At 44.6% G+C, this 17,560-nt stretch overlaps 1 protein-coding gene across 1 annotated transcript in view; it reads left to right on the forward strand.

Moving 5' to 3' along the window:
- The window catches only part of LOC140197911 (polyunsaturated fatty acid lipoxygenase ALOX8-like), a 62,926-nt gene that overhangs the window by 27,504 nt on the left and 17,862 nt on the right, over positions 1 to 17,560 (forward strand). The window contains exons 3-7 of the mRNA XM_072258510.1: positions 3,078 to 3,159; positions 4,164 to 4,286; positions 5,670 to 5,767; positions 5,935 to 6,107; positions 15,939 to 16,142. Coding sequence (XP_072114611.1) covers positions 3,078 to 3,159; positions 4,164 to 4,286; positions 5,670 to 5,767; positions 5,935 to 6,107; positions 15,939 to 16,142 — 680 coding nt within the window. The remainder of the gene's footprint in view (positions 1 to 3,077; positions 3,160 to 4,163; positions 4,287 to 5,669; positions 5,768 to 5,934; positions 6,108 to 15,938; positions 16,143 to 17,560) is intronic.

The raw sequence follows: 17,560 nt of genomic DNA on the forward strand, positions 1-17,560 counted from the left end.
ATTTGAATCCTGAAGTAGAGTGGAATTAAACCTCCATTGTCTAGCACTAGAAGTTATGTCAGTGAATTTAGTAATAGTCATAGTCATGCTTTATTGATCCCGGGGGAAATTGGTTTTCGTTACAGTTGCACCATAAATAATTAAATAGTAATAAAACCATAAATAGTTAAATAGTAATATGTTTAATTTAATTGATAGTTTCAGAGGTGCATGATCAGAAATAGTAATGACAACATATTCACAATGCAATAACAGACGAAATTGATGGAGAATCAATAAAAAATCAATTCTCGAATAACTATGATATACATGGGAGAAAAAAAGAGAACTCTTTCTCATTATGATATAAAAGTCTCCAAACATCTAAGATTCCGGAATCAACTAAAAAGGAGTTAATAAAAATAGCGGATTTGTTTGAGACATTTGATTAGAGGCAGACCAATCCATCAAGGGGTTCAAGCAACAATTGAAGTCTCCACCCATTACCAACTTAAATTCATTTAAATTAGGAAAAGATGTAAATAAATGCTTAAAAAATTCAGGATAGTCAGTATTTGGTGCATAAATATTAACCAAAACAACTTTTTGATTATAAAATAAGCCAATAATTAGCAAATATCTACCATTCAGGTCGGAAATTGTTTCATAATGAACAAATGAAATCGAGGAGTCTATAAAAATTGAGACTCCTTTTACTTTAGATTGTGAATTAGAATGAAACTGTTCATTCATCCAAAACCTAGAAAAAACGCTGATCATCCACCCTCCTCACGAGTCTCCTGAGCAAAGATAATCTGAGCACTCAGTCTATGAAGAACATTAAAAATCTTCTTCCGTTTAATCAGATGATTCAAACCATTTACATTCCATGAAACAAAATTAATAACATTATCCATTTTACTACAATAAGCCAAATGGTATGCAAAGGGTTAACCTTACTGCACAGGAAACCATGACTCAGGAAGAGGAAAAAAATTTTAAAGAGAGACCGGAATCTACGGCACTTCAGACATATTTGTAGTTTCAGAACATCCCAACATGAAAATACTGATCTAAAAGAAATACCATCCCCCACCCACCAAGTCCGAAAAAAAACAACTGGCCACAGCCAGCCAGTACGCTGACTAATCCCAAATACATTACCCCCAACTCTCAAGAAGACATAACTGCAAATGGAAGGAATGTAATAAACCACCCACAGGCAAAATATTATGAGAGAAATACCAAGAAAAAGACCGAACAAATATTGAAAAAAAGGAACCCAATCATTGCGAGACATTTTGAAAGGCGAAACCTTCAAAAATGAAATAAAATACAATCTTATTAATATTTCAAAAAAAGAACAATCTGTCACCAAATCAAAATGTTAAGAGAAAAGTTAAAATATTTACACAAAATAATGAAAGAAAAAAGAAATCTTAACTTAAATGCATACTAAACATCTATACTCCAAAAAAACAGGTATAATCCAACCAAGAATGAGAATTCCAGAACTTTAAAGGCAAATCTACACATTAGTTTTAAACTAATAGACAACTACATTCAAGCATGAGAAAGCAGTAAATTTATTAAGCAGTTGAAAATTAGTCAAGATCTTCAAGAAATTGACGTGCCTCCGTCACTGATTTAAACCAATTACATGATTTATCTGGCAAAACAACCCTTAAACGCATAGGATATAATAACGCAGGATGTAATTTCTTTTGGTATAATCCGACATCACCGACTTAAAAAGAGACCTCTCTTGTACAACTCTGGACTAAACTCTTCCCCCAGACAAAATTTGAGATCCCCGTGCTCAATGACTCCTTTCCGACGTGCAACTCGAATTAACTGTTGCTTAGTATGCACATAGTGGAATCGTAGAACAACTGTTCTGAGATTTAAATCTTTCGGGGGTTTAACCCTTAACGAGCGATGAGCGCGGTCTAGTACAGGAGGGTTAGAAAACACTTCAGTACCAAATACCTCCATTAAAAATTGAGCAAAAAACTTACTGGAATCGCCACTTTCAACATCCTCACCAAGTCCTATAATCCGTAGATTCTGTCTGCGACTACGATTTTCCAGGTTAATGACCTTGGCTTTACATCGTTCCAGCGTTTGAGTGGTCGAGGATACCTTCTTTTCCAACGAGCTTAATCTGCAGTCTGTTTGTCTGCCATTTTCATCAAGATCCAAAATTAGTTGTTGTTGCTTTTCATTCTCCCGTTCAATTGCTCGGAGTTGATCTTCAGTATTATTTAACTTTATCTCGAGATTAGAATATCTTTTATCAAATTTATCAAGTTTGTCATTCAAAAGCTTGGATATAACTTCGAAAGTCAGTTGTGCCTGTTTCGGTTTTTTAGGGTCGCCTCCTTCTCCTCCATTTCCACTGTCGGCTTCCTCGCTCTCGGTTAGTACCTTTTACCCTCTGGATGCCACTTCCAAGAATTAAAAGTCAAAATTCAAGCATTCAAAAATAATGTAAACACTTCAATGTGAGAACTAAACGGGTGGTAAATAAATGAAAAAAGAACGGAGCAAAGTCTAGTGTGACTCACTCCATATAGTGCTTCAAGAGAGTCCGTCCAAAAGCCCTCAGTGAACTCCAGGCTAGTGCTCTGGAGGTGACCCACAGCCCTCAGTGAACTTTACACTAATGACCTGGCACTGACACGCAGCCCTCAGTGAACTTGACGCTAATGCCCTGATGGTGACCCACAGCCCTCAGCGAACTCTATGCGAATGCCGTGGCAGTGACCCGTGTCTCTCATTGAGCTTTCACCCATGACCTGGAGGTGACCCGAGGCTGGCGCTGAGCTCCAAGCCCGTGGCAAGGCAGTGACCCACAGCCCAAGGCCTGGCAGTGTCAGAAGGCTGAAATAATCTGGAAATGCTCAATACATTGGGCAGCATTCTTGGGGAGAGAATATTTCAGGCACCAGGTCAGTTGGTATGACCCACAAAGTTCTAACTTCGGGTCCAGCATCCAACTTTGAGACAGCCCACCAGAGAATGGGAAAGTTCAGGAAAGACTTGGTGAGATGCTTCGTTATAAGTGTTCCCTGGTCATTGATTCTGTTCTCGGACAGTCTGGACACGACATGAGTACGATTTGGCCACCATAAAGGAATATCGGGAAAAGGAACTGCAGAAGAGACAAGCCATGTACCAGTGAGTATAAAGCCATCACTCTCTCGGGAAACAGGTCAAAATCCAGTGGTGTAGAGGAACTGCTATAACAAGGGTCATAGAACGCAAGCAGGGTCCCTATACAATCTCCTTCAAGTGATCACCGTTCCACGATGCCCTCTTTCTGGGCACAGGGTGCTCCTGCCTCTGATAAGGAGAGAAAGACTGGTCTTGATGATCAGTGGTCAAAGTGTGAACTCGCTGCTGTTACACAGACAGTTCAAGCTTCTGAATAAAAGGTCATCCCTTTAGAATAGAAATAAGTAGAAATTTCTTTACCCGGAGAATGGTGAATCTATCGAATTCATTGTCACAGACGGCTGTGCAAGCCATGCCATTGAGTATATTTAAAGCGGAGTTTGATAGATTATTGACTAGTTAAGGCATCAAAGTTTACATGGATAAGGCAAAAATTGGGTTGAAAGAGATAATAAATGAGCCGTGACAGAATGACTGAGCAGACTCGATGGGGCGTATGTCCTAACTGTGCTTGCTATATCTTATCGTCTTATGGTATTATGGAAAGAATCACAGTTGGCCACTGTGGACCATACTGAACCACACTGATCACAGTGGACCACAGTGGAGCACACTGGACCACCGTGGATCACACTGGATCAGACTGAACCACGTTGGACCATACTGAACCTCCATTGATCATAATGGACCACTGTGAAACACAAAGCTGAACAATCTCTCCAATGCCAATTCCTCAATTTATTTCCTCATAGTCTATACATTCCTCCGTTCCCATGAACTCCTCACAGCTTCTACTTCCCACCAACGTAGAGGCAGGGTGGGTGTTACGGGGGACTGACAGTGGTCAGTCTCAGTTCAGCGGCCCTTTGTCAGATGTACACTGTGACTAGGCTGTATTGTACCTGAACTGGTGGTGCAGACTGTGGCTGTAAACATCAAATTCAACTTTATTCGTATTTCCAATTACTTTTACGAAGAGTTTGAGGAATTTTCACCTTGTGTTTTAGGTGGAGTACTTTTGCAGCAGAAATTCCAAAAAGCATTAACTGTGCAAGCACCAGTGACTTGCCGAGAGACGCAGTGATTCCATTCTACAGGGAGGTCCGCACCTTCCTCAACATAGAAACTGTGTAAGTATTGGAACAGAATGGGCCACTGTTCAAACCCACCAAGTCTTTGTTTGGGTTGTCTGGTAAATGGGTGCCTGCAGTTTGCCCAGAGTTAGAGTCATACAGTACAGAAGCAGGCTCTTTGCCCTAACTTATCCGTACCAACCAAGACGTCTACCACAGTTCGTGCTTTTTCTCAGATTTTGGCCCATATCCCTGCAAACCTTTTCTATCCACGTACCTGTCCAACTGCCTCATAAACATTGTAATTGTCCCTGCTTCAGCCACCTCCTCTGGCCACATACGGGCCACCCTCTGCCTGTAAAAATGCAACTTCAGATCCTTTCCCTCCTGCTATATACCTGTGCCTGCTAGTATTAGACACCCTACCCTGGGGAATGACTGTGACCAGCCACCATATCTACACACCAACCTCCGACACTCTCCTGTGTCAGATTTGTACCTGACGATCACACTGGTAAGTGAGTTACTTGTCCTTTCTGAGTCCCTGAACAGGGACAGGTAACTTTTATTTCCCGGTCCTCACCCGAATGGCGTTGATTTTAGATGATTCAGCTTCCCAGTTATCCCACTTTCCTCTCCACTCACTACCCTCTGTTATAGCACGGCCCTATGTCAACCAGGCTATCAGTATCTGCTCTCTGTTCCTCTCTTAATGTCACCTCTCAGCCTCCTTCACTCCAGGGGAAGGTCGCAACTTTATCACTCAGGTCCTCTAATCCAGACCACACCATTGTGGATACCTTCTGTACCCCTTCAGCTCAATCCCATCCTTTCCGTAGTGTGGGGACCGGAAACTGCCCACTGGACTCCCGGTGCGGCCTGACTAACGTTTAGTACAGCTCGAATGGAACCTCCCAACTTTAATACTCAGTGCCTCGGGCAATACAGGCAAGCATGTCATACAGCCTCCACACTATCCTGTCTTCCTGTGTTCCCGTTTTCACCAAACCAAATCCTTGTATCCCGTGTTCATCGTGTTCAGCAGTAATCCACGGGGTCCTGCCATTCACTGAGCATATCCAACCCCGATTTAACTCATGTCTCCTCATTGGAGTAATGACAATGCAGGGCACAGACTTTGTCCCTTCCTGTGGAATGATGTGAGGTGCCTAATGGGTGTTAGTCCAACGGTCTAGATTCTTCAGTACACGCACACTCATAGACTTGCAGACACACAGGCACGCACAAGGATACATGGAAAATGATGTCTGTGTGCACAGCTGGAGATATGCACTCAGCTCTGAACTGTAGCCGAGATCCAAACACCTGTATGGCCCTGTTCCGAACTGATGTGGTCCTCACCTACACTGTGACCAGTCTCCCTCGGACTCTGCTTGGTATTCCTCCTGTATTCACTGTGATGTGTTTTTGTTAATGCAGCATTGTGGGGCTCGGACTGCACCCACTGAAGATGTGCCATGAGGTGTGGAGTAAACTGAGCGAATTACAGACCTTCTGTGAGGTCAAAGGAGTCTCAGGTGAGTTCACTAGTTGGTTCATTGTCACTGTCGGAATCAGAGAGTTTCCTGTGATAAACAGGGATGTTTAGCTGGCAATCTACTTCCAATAGGAAGGGTTTGGTGAAAGAATAACGTGACCCAGCTGTGACAGATGTGATCGACAGTGTGTCTCCTCTGTTCCCTAGAATATGTGAGGAAACACTGGGATGAAGAGAAGTTCTTTGGCTATCAGTACCTGAACGGATCAAACCCTGTTCTCATCCAACAGTGCAGCGAGATCCCAGCAAAGTTCCCCGTTAAGGACGAAATGGTCGCCCCCATCCTGGCGTACGGCACCACCCTCCAGCAGGAGGTCCAGGTCAGACTCTTGCTTGCAGAGTGTGGGAAGCGGGAATGATGCAGAGACGTGAGATATGGTAGTGTTGGGGCATTACAGAAGGAGGAGCGACATAGCGTCCCAGATCAACTCACACCGTGGCACACCTTGCCGCACTGTCCCGCAGTGAAACACCCACCATCCTTCAATACCTGCACCGTCCCACACCCAAGTGCACCATGGGAGACTTTAATTTCCCAAATATTGCGTGGGAGAATCCAGAGGCTAATGGATTACTGGAAAGTGAATTTATTGAGTTGTTGAATGATTGTTTTTTTGACCCAGTATGTTAATACATCAACAAGAGGGAAGGCCTGTCTAGATTGTACATTCTGTAACAATCAGGATAAAACTTTGAGTAAGGAAGTCGTTCAGCCTTTAGGAACAAGTGACCATAACATTCTAAGTAAAAAAACGTTGTATTTTTTGGGAGAGTATATCAGTTAAAAAACAAAGCTATTCAATTGAATTTCAGAAAGCAGAGTTTGTGCAGAAGCGGCAAAGATTTCAGAAGGTAAACTGGAAAGAGCTGCTTGACATTGTGTCTGTTGAGGAACAATGGGGTTGACTTAAAGAGGTCATAGCTGCAGTGCTGGAAATGCTTGTACCCAACGTTGGGAAAGGCAATAAAAACAATAGATTAACTATATGGATGATTAAATATATATATAATAAATTACTGAATAAAAGACAGCTATATAAGGAATACAGAAAAAAATTGTAATAATGTTAACCGTAGGACATATGACAATATGAGCACTATAGTCAAGAGGGGAATTCAGATTGCAGGTTGAGAAGGATAATGCTGATAATGCTAAATTTGACACCAATAGATTTTTTTCAATACTTTAGTAGTAAAAGAAAAATCAAGGAGGAAGCTAATTGTGTCAGGAATAATAGTGGTTTGCCGAAAAAGACATAGTGGATACTCTTAACTTATATATTGCTAAAGTATTCACCTGTGAAGATGTTAGCAATATACCAGAAAGTGTAAAGCAAAATGCGGTTGTTTTAAGTAACTGAGAGATCTTAGAAAATGACGTCCTGCTACAGCTGAATAGGCTGAAAGTTAATAAATCTCCAGGGCCAAACAACATATGTCCCAGGGTACTTAAAGAGGTCTCTGACTCAATGACCTCAAAGTCATTGAAGACTGGTGAAATCCCTAAAGATTGGAAATGGGTTAACGTCGTCCCAGTATATAAGAAGGGTGACTGCACTGACCCTGGTAACTATAGACCAGTAAGCATAGCGTGTATCATAGGTAAGATAGTGGAAACATTACTAAAGAATGAAATGGAAAAACAGCTGATAATAGCAGGCATATTATCAGAAAGCCAGCATGGGTTCAGAAAGTGGAAACCGTGTTTTACAAATGTGCCGGAGTTCTATGAAGAGACAACTCAAATTTATGATAACAATGGAATGATTGATATAATTTACTTGGACTTTCAGAATGCTTTTGACAAGGTACCCCATGAAAGGTTAATAATCAAATTACAGGAGGCGGGGATTCAGGGTAAGGTGTGCAAATGGATGCAGAATTGGCTGCAAAACAGAAAACAACGAGTTATGTTGAGAGGATCGTTTTCAAACCTAGAAGATGTTAAAGTGGGGTTCCGCAGGAATCGGTTTTGTGGTCGCTGCTGTTTCTAATTTACAGTAATGATTTGAATAAACACATAAGCACATAAGGAAGAGGTGGTTGGCTCATAAATAGAGAAAGCTTGTTGACAATGCAAGAGGGAGGATAGACAAGTGATACTGGAGGGACCCGCTCAGACCGATGGCTCGAGATGTGTCTATTTTAATGCAAGGAGTATTATGAACAAAGATGATGAGCTTAGAGCATGGGTCAGTACTTGGAAATATGATGTTCTGCCCATTACAGAGATTTGGATGGCTCAGGGGCAGGAATGGTTACTTAGAGTGCCAGACTTTAGATGTTTCAGAAAGGACAGGGAGGGAGGCAAAAGAGGTGGGAGCATGGCACTGCTGATCGGAGATAGTGTCACGGCTGCAGAAAAGGAGGAAGACATGGAGGGATTGCCTACGGAGTCTCTGTGGGTGCCAGTTACAAACAGGAAAGGGTCAATAACTCTACTGGGTGTTTTATAGACCACCCAATAGTAACAGGGACAAAAGGTGCAGATACGGAGACAGATTCAGGAAAGGTGCAATATTAACAGGGACGTTGTGGTGGAAGATTTTAATTTCCCAAATATGATTGGCATCTCCCTAGAGCAAGGGGTTTAGATGGCATGGAGTTATTTAGGTGTGATCAGAAAGGTTCCCTGACACAATATGTAGATAACTCTACAAGGGGAGAGGCTGTACTGAGTCAGGTATTTGGAAATGAACCTGGTCAGGTGTCAGATCTCTCAGTGGGACAGTATTTTGGAGATAGCGGTCACAATTCTATCTTCTTTACCATAGCATTGGAGAGGGATAGGAACAGACAAGAAAGTAAAGTGTTTAATTGGCGTAAGGGGAAATATGTGTCTATCAGGCAGGAACTTGGAAGCATAAATTGGGAATAGATGTTCTCAGGGAAATGTACGGCAGAAATGTGGCAAATGTTCAGGGGATATTTGTATGGAGTTCTGTATAGGTACTTTCCAATGAGATATGGAAAGGATGGTAGGGTACAGGAACCGTGGTGTACAAAGGCTGTTGAAAATCTAGTCAAGAAGAGAAGAAAAAGTTTATGAAATGTCCAAAAACTAGGTAATGATAGAGATCTCGAGATCGTAAGGCTAACAGGAAGAAGCTTAAGAATGAAATTAGGAGACCCAGAAGGGGCTATGAGAAGGCCTTGGCGGCCAGGATTAAAGGAAAACCTCAAGGCATTCTACAAGTATGTGAAGAGCAAAAGGATGAGACGTGAGAGAATAGGACTTATCAAGTTTGACAGTGGCAAAATGTGTATGGATCTGGAGGAGACAGCAGGGGAATTTAATGAATACTTCAGTATTCACTACAGAAAGGGATCTTGGCGATTGTGAGGATGACTTACAGCAGACTGAAAAGCTTGGGTATATAGACATTAAGAAAGAGGATGTGCTGGAGCTTTTGGAAAACATCAAGTTGGATAAGTCACCAGGACTGGACGAGATGTACCCCAGGCTACTGTGGAAGGCGAGGGAGGAGATTGCTGAACCTTTGGCGATGATCTTTGCATCATCAATGGGGACGGGAGATGTTCCAGAGGGTTGTGGATATTGCTCCCTTATTCAAGAAAAGGAGTAGAGATAGCTCAGGAAATTATAGACCAGTGAGTCTTATTTCAGTGGTTGCTAAGCTGATGAAAAAGACCCTGAGAGGCAGGATTTTTGAAGCAGGTCGTGCCTTACGAGCCTGATTGAATTTTCTGAGGATGTAACTAAACACATTGATGAGGGTAGAGGAGAAGATATAGTGTATATGGATTTCAGCAAGGCATTGGATAAGGTACTCCATGCAAGGCTTATTGAGAAAGTAAGGAAGCATTGGATTATGGATTGTTTTGTGACATTGACATTGACATTGCTTTGCGGATCCAGAATTGGCTTGCCCACGGAAGGCAGAGAATCATTGTAGTCTGCTCATATTCTGCTTGGATGTCGGTGACCAGTGGTGTGCCTCATGGATTGTTCTGAGATCCCTACTCTTCCTGATTTTTATAAATGACCTGGATGAGGATGTGGTGGGACTGTTCAGTAAATTTGCTGGTGACACAAAGGTTGGGGCTGTTGTGGATAGTGTGGGGGCGGCTGTCAGAAGTTACAGCCGTGGTTGACAAGGGAAGTCAAAGCCAAAGTTAAAGCTAAGGAGAGGGCATACAAGGAAGCAAAAATTAGTGGGAAGACAGAGGATTGGGAAGTCTTTAAAACCTTACAAAAGGAAACCAAGAAGGTCATTAAGAGATAAAAGATTAACTATGAAAGGAAACTAGCAAATAATATCAAAGAGGATACTAAAAGCTTTTTCAAGTATATAAAGAGTAAAAGACAGGTGAGAGTAGATATAGGACCGATAGAAAATGATACTGGAGAAATTGTAATGGGAGATGAGGAGATGGCAGAGGAACTGAACAAGTATTTTGCATCAGTCTTCACTGAGGAAGACAGCAGGATACCGGACACTCAAGGGTGGCAGGGAAGAGAAGTGTGCACAGTCACAATTACCACAGAGAAAGTACTCAGGAAGCTGAATAGGCTAAAGGTCGATAAATCTCCTGGACCAGATGGAATGCACCCTCGTGTTCTGAAGGAAGTAGCTGTGGAGATTGCGGAGGCATTAGCGATGATCTTTCAAAAGTCAATAGATTCTGGCATGGTTCCGGAAGATTAGAAGATTGCAAATGTCACTCTGCTATTTAAGAAGGGGGCAAGGAAGCAAAAAGGAAATTATAGACCTGTTAGCTTGACGTCGGTGGTTGGGAAGTTGTTGGAGTCGATTGTCAAGGATGAGGTTACAGAGTACCTGGAGGCATATGACAAGATAGGCAGAACTCAGCATGGATTCCTTAAAGGAAAATTCTGCCTGACAAACCTATTACAATTTTTTGAGGAAATTACCAGTAGGCTAGACAAGGGAGATGGAGTGGATATTGTATATTTGGATTTTCAGAAGGCTTTTGACAAGGTGCCACACATGAGGCTACTTAACAAGATAAGAGCCCATGGAATTACAGGAAAGTTACATACATGGATAGAGCGTTGGCTGATTGGCAGGAAACAGAGAGTGGGAATAAAGGGATCCTATTCTGGTTGGCTGCCGGTTACCAGTGGTGTTCCACAGGGGTCCGTGTTGGGGCCGCTTCTTTTTGCATTGTACATCAACGATTTGGATTATGGAATAGATGGCTTTGTGGCTAAGTTTGCTGACGATACGAAGATAGGTGGAGGGGCCGGTAGTGCTGAGGAAATGGAGAGTCTGCAGAGAGACTTGGATAGATTGGAAGAATGGGCAGAGAAGTGGCAAATGAAGTACAATGTTGGAAAGTGTATGGTTATGCACTTTGGCAGAAAAAATAAACGGGCAGACTATTATTTAAATGGGGAAAGAATTCAAAGTTCTGAGATGCAACGGGACTTGGGAGTCCTCGTACAGGATACCCTTAAAGTTAACCTCCAGGTTGAGTCAGTAGTGAAGAAGGCAAATGCAATGTTGGCATTCATTTCTAGAGGAATAGGGTATAGGAGCAGGGTTGTGATGTTGAGGCTCTATAAGGCGCTGGTGAGACCTCACTTGGAGTACTGTGGGCAGTTTTGGTCTCCTTATTTAAGAAAGGATGTGCTGACGTTGGAGAGGGTACAGAGAAGATTCACTAGAATGATTCCGGGAATGAGAGGGTTAACATATGAGGAACGTTTGTCCGCTCTTGGACTGTATTCCTTGGAGTTTAGAAGAATGAGGGGAGACCTCATAGAAACATTTCGAATGTTGAAAGGCATGGACAGAGTGGATGTGGCAAAGTTGTTTCCCATGATGGGGGAGTCTAGTACGAGAGGGCATGACTTCAGGATTGAAGGGCGCCCTTTCAGAACAGAAATGAGAAGAAATTTTTTTTAGCCAGAGGGTGGTGAATCTATGGAATTTGTTGCCACGGGCAGCAGTGCAGGCCAAGTCATTGGGTGTATTTAGGGCAGAGATTGATAGGTATCTGAGTAGCCAGGGCATCAAAGGTTATGGTGAGAAGGCGGGGCAGTGGGACTAAATAGGATAAAATGGATCAGCTCATGATAAAATGGCGGAGCAGACTCGATGAGCCGAATGGCCGTCTCTGCTCCTTTGTCTTATGGTCTTATGGACATCGATAGGATGCAAAACTGGGCTGAGATGTGGCAGATGGAGTTCAACCCAGATAAGTGTGAGGTGGTTCATTTTGGTAGGTCAAATATGATGGCAAAATACAGTATTAATGTAAGACTCTTGGCAGTGTGGAGGATCAGAGGGATCTTGGGACCGAGTCCATAGGACACTCAAAGATGCGACGCAGGTTGACTTTGTGGTTAAGAAGACATAGAGTGCATTGGCCTTCATTAATCATGGGACTGAGTTTAGGAGCCAAGAGATAATGTTGCAACTATATAGGACCCTGGTCAGACCCCATTTGGAGTACTGTGCTCTGTTCTTGTTGCCTCACTACCGGAAGGATGTGGAAACTATAGAAAGGGTGCAGAGGAGATTTACAAGGATGTTGGTTGGATTGGGGAGCATGCCTTATGAGAATAGATTGAGTGATCTTGGTCTTTTCTCCTTGGACTGACGGAGAATGAGAGGTGACCTGATAGAGGTGTATAAGATGATGAAAGGCATTGATCGTTTGGGTAGTCAGAGGCTTTCTCCCACGTGAGGGCATAGTTTTAAGGTGCTTGGAAGTAGGTACAGGGGAGATGTCATTGTTGACTATGCGTTACTGAATGGAATTGCAGCCAACACAAAGCCGAAGCAGCAATACCTCGAAGCACCGATGTGTCTCTTGTACCTGAATCCAAAGAATGAATTAGTTCCCATTGCAATCCAGGTATGGACTCTAATCTTCTTTTTCCCTTTCCTTCTACCACCCTCCCTTTCTCATGCCCTGTCTCCACCGCTCCCCCTCCCCCTCCTTCCCTCACACTCTTCTCGCAGTCCGTCTATCACCACCCTCAACCTCCATCTCCCCCCCTCTCTCTCTCTCTCTCTCTCTCTCTGTGTCTCTGTCTCTCTCACCCTCACCCCCTTGGCGTCTATCCCCTCCCCACCCCCGTCTTGCACACACCCCTCGTCATCATCTGCCCTCATCCACCCACCCAGCTATCACAGCCCCCATCTGTCAATCCTCCAGTTATCACCTGTTCCCTGACGATGACACCCCCCCGTCTAACACCCTCCCCAGTCTATCAAACCCCGCTTCTGTGTCACACACACTCCATCTCTCGCCCATGCCCCGTCTCTCACATAACCCCAGTCTCTTATTCCCACTCCCAAGTCTTTCACACTACTCTTGTCTCTCAGACCCCACCTCGTCTTTCACAGTATGTCCCACCTCTCATAGCCCCCACCCACCCTGTCGCCCTCCCACGTCTCTCACTCTCGACTTCTCTTAACCCCGTTTCTCACCCCCTCACAGGTCTTACAAACCCCACCCCATCAACACTACTCCTCTTACAGAAGCTGCTCGAATTTCGCCAGCAGGTAGTTTGCAGAAAGCCTCATGACCCTCAGCCCTCGCAATCACTAGAGCCTCCTGCCTCAGGATCTCCAAACTGGACCTTCTGAGCAATTCCTTCTTCCCTACTTGGCTGAAGCATTCAGTCTTACTCGCTGCAGTTTCCACCCCTGATGTATCTCTTTCCTTCTTCACGGCCCATCCCATCGTGTTATTGGAATTTGCACAGCAAATCTTTCGGTGAAGGGAATTATTGCTGTTCGAAAGTTTCAAGAGGAATTGTTCACTCCCATCAGCTCGACCAAATGCCGTACCAAACCAATCCCTCCTGCCCACAAGATATTCATTTCCTGTACATCCATGTGCCTATCCAAGAGCCTCAGACGCCCCGTCATACTTGACCCCACCATCACCTCTCGCAGAGTATTCCAGGTGACCACCATTCTGTAAAAATATTGAACCGCACTTTCCCTTTGAACTTAAACTCTCTCATCCCTTCTTGGATTAAACATTTCAACCCTGGTGGAAAGATACTGTCTGTCTTCTCAATCGATGCTTCTCGGAATGTTATAAACCTTTATCGGGCCTTCCCTCAACCCCACAGTGCATAGAAAATAATTTAACTTTGCCCAACCTCTCCTTGTGGTGTATGAGCTCTAATCCATGCAGCATCACCGTAAGTCTCTTCTGTGCCCTCTCCAAAGCTTCGAATGGGTGAAAGGAAAAGGAAAGGCTATATGGGAGGGCGGAGTCTTGGAGTAGGTTAAAGGGTTAGCATAACATTGTGGGCCAAAGGGCCAGTAGTGTGTTCTAGAGCTCCATGTTCTATGTACTCTGGATGTATATAGAATTTTATAAAACTTTCAAAGATTCGCCGTATTTGTCAAGGGTACTTCCAAACATACAGTGAAACGCATCTTTATGCATTAAATCAAATCAGTGAGGATTGTGCTGGGCAACCCGCAGTTGTTGTCATCATAGTATGGCCACTACTCAGTAGCCCTGATCATACATCTTTGGAAATGCGTCTTTGGAACGTGGGAGAAAAGCAAAGCACCCGGAGGATACACTCACGGTCATGGGGTGAACATACAAACTCCTTATAGACAACGACTGTGATCGAACCCTAATCGGTGAAAGCTGGTGCTGTAGAGTGATTGTGCTACACTACCAACCTGCAACGTAACTTCCTGACTTTTGAGCTCAATATCTCGACTTAAGACATCTCTACCACCCTAACAATCTGTGCAGCCACTTTCAGAGAGTTACGGATTCGGACTCCAAAACCCCTCTGTACAATACTCATATTAACATTGTGCTGTCTCTTCACATTTGAACTAGGAAAGTACAATACTCCACATTTACCCAGGTTATACTCTATCTGTCTTTTCTCCACACATCTCTGCAAGTGATCTATATCCTGCTGTATTCTTTGCCAGCCTTGCACACTATCTACAACACACCAATCTTCGTATCATCTGCAAACCTAATAACCTACCCAGCTACGTTTACATCCAGATGACTTATAAACATAAAACCAGCAGAGATCCCTGTATGGATCCCTGCAAAGCACCACCAGTCACAGCGTTCCAGTCATTGACTGTCTGATCAATCTCTATGCTCTGTCTTCTATGGACAAGCCAATTCTGATTCCAAATAGTCAAGTCACTGTGAATACCATGAAGCTCAATCTTCTGGATGAGCCTTTCAGGAGGAACCTTGTCAAAGGCCATGCAGACAATATTCATCACACTCTTCCTTCATCACCCACCCTCGTCACCTTGTCAAAAAAGCAATCCAGCTAGTAAGATACAACTTGTCCCGCGCAAAGCCAAGCTGACTGTCCCTAATTAGCGCACACTTTTCCAATTGCTCGTACATCCAAACCCTAAGGATTCTCTGCAATAACTTCCCCACCACTGACGTGAGACTCCCTCTATTGGGGTATATAGTTTCCAGGGTTATCTCTGGTTACCTTCTAAAATATAGGAACAACCTTAGCTACTCACCAGTCCAACAGTATCTTGCCTGTGGCCAGAGAGGACACCAAGGTGACAAGTGGATAAAAGAAAAATAGAGGGCTATTTTGTGAGGGAAGCGTTAGATTGATCTTAGTCAATCTTAGTGTGTAAAAGTCAACACAACTTCATGGGTCAAAGCCCCTGTGCCGGAAGGTCCTCTGCCAAACCAGAGATATGAGGTGCGTGTGGCAGGGAATACTCCATGTTCTAAGCTCTTGATCAAGACTCTAGCATTCTCAGCTCTTTTCTCTCAATAATCTGGTGTATATCAGACTCTGGGACCTAGCCACTGTAATGTTCTTTAAACTGTACTTCCTCCTGATAACTGGCCCTTTAAGTGTAAAATTCTCTCCCTCCATCTTTTCGGGACGGACCACCTCAACATAGTTCATAACTCTGCAGCGTGGGATGTGAGTTTCTCAGTCCCCTGGGATTCACCACCGCCCTGGGTAGCTGTTAACAACAGATACAGGAAATCAGGCACAACACAACAAACCGCTGAAAGGACCCCCCAGGTCAGGTGGCATCTATTGAGAATCTCTTGTGTTTCCGATCTGTGTACATTGCTCTGTTTCAGTTGCCCCTGTCCCTCAATCTCCTTCAAAGCCTTTTAGGCTCACAGCAAGCATCGTCTGTAAATTGTGCGTTTGACAGATCAAACAGGAGCTGGGTCCAGAGAACCCCATCTTCCTTCCGACGGACAGCAAATACGACTGGCTCCTGGCCAAGATCTGGGTTCGTCACGCTGACACACAGATCCACCAGCTCGTCTCACACTTGCTGAAAACTCATCTGTTTGCCGAAGTCTTCTGCATCGCGACCCTCCGGAAGCTTCCGAGCGCACACCCAGTTTTTAAGGTACTTTCAGATGCACTGCTGGTGCATTGTACTGAACAGGGCAGCCTTGCCGGTGTCAGAAGCATTGCCGAGAGTAGCCAGAGTTCGATCTCCCTCACGTACAGAGCTGTCCATGGTGGTTTTTCTGTTGCGTGTGGAGATTAGAATGTGCAAGAGGACAGCACAGGAACAGGAAACATTGGACGAACTCAGCAGGTCGGACAGCACCCGTGAAAACGAACAGTCTACGTTTCGGGCCGAGACCCTTCGTCAGCACTGAAGAGGGAGGGGCAAGGACCCTATAAAGAAAGTGGGGGAGGGTGGGAAGGAGAAGGCAGGATGGTGCCAGGTGAAAAATCAGTAAGGGGAAAGATCAAGGGGTGGGGGAGGGGAAGCAGGGAGGGGATAGGCAGAAAAGGTGTAGAAGGAATAGGGGAAAGCACAATGGGTAGTAGAAGGAGGCAGGACCAAGAGGGAGGTGATAGGCAGCTGGAGGAGGGGGCAGATAGAAACTGGGTTGGGGAAAGGGAGGGGGAGGGAAGTACCGGAAGTTGGAGAATTCAATGTTCATGCCCAGGAGCTGGAGACTACCCAGACGGTATATGAGGTGTTGCTCCTCCCACCTGAGTTTGGCTTCATTATTGCAGTAGAAGAGGCCGTGTATGGACATATCCGAATGGGACTGGGAAGCAGAGTTGAAGTGGGTGGCAACCGGGAGATCCTGTTTGCCTCCTGCTTTAACGTTTACAATAAGAGCCAGTGATGCACCTTAGAGACGAGCTGTACCTCCCTCCCCTTTCTTGATCTTTCTATCTCTGTCTCTGGAGACAGCTTATCTACTGATGTCTACTATAAGCCTACGGACTCTCACAGCTACCTGGACTATTCCTCTTCCCACCCTGCCTCTTGCAAAAATGCCATCCGCTTCTCGCAATTCCTCCATCTCCGCCGCATCTGCTCTCAGGGTGAGGCTTTTCATTCCAGGACGAAGGAGATGTCTTCCTTTTTTAAAGAAAGGGGCTTCCCTTCCTCCACCATCAACTCTGCTTTCATACACATCTCTCCCATTTCACGCACATCTGCTCTCACCCCATCCTCCTCCCACCCCACTAGGAATAGGGTTCCCCTTGTCCTCACCTACCACCCCACCAGCGGGTCCAACATATAATTCTCCGTAACTTCCGCCACCTCCAACGGGATCCCACCACCAACCACATCTCCCCCCTCCCCCCTCCCCCCTCCCCCCCCCCGCTTCTGCAGGGATCGCTCTCTGCGCAACTCCCTTGTCCATTTGTCCACCGCCCCCCATCCCTTCCCACTGATCTCCCTCCCGGCACTTATCCTTGTAAGCGGAACAAGTGCTTGACATGCCCTTACACTTCCTCTCTCACCACCACTCAGGGCCCAAGACTTCCAGGTGAGGCGACACTTCACCTGTG

This window comes from Mobula birostris, chromosome 5, assembly GCF_030028105.1.
Source record: "Mobula birostris isolate sMobBir1 chromosome 5, sMobBir1.hap1, whole genome shotgun sequence".
NCBI classification, from domain to species: Eukaryota; Metazoa; Chordata; class Chondrichthyes; order Myliobatiformes; family Myliobatidae; genus Mobula; species Mobula birostris.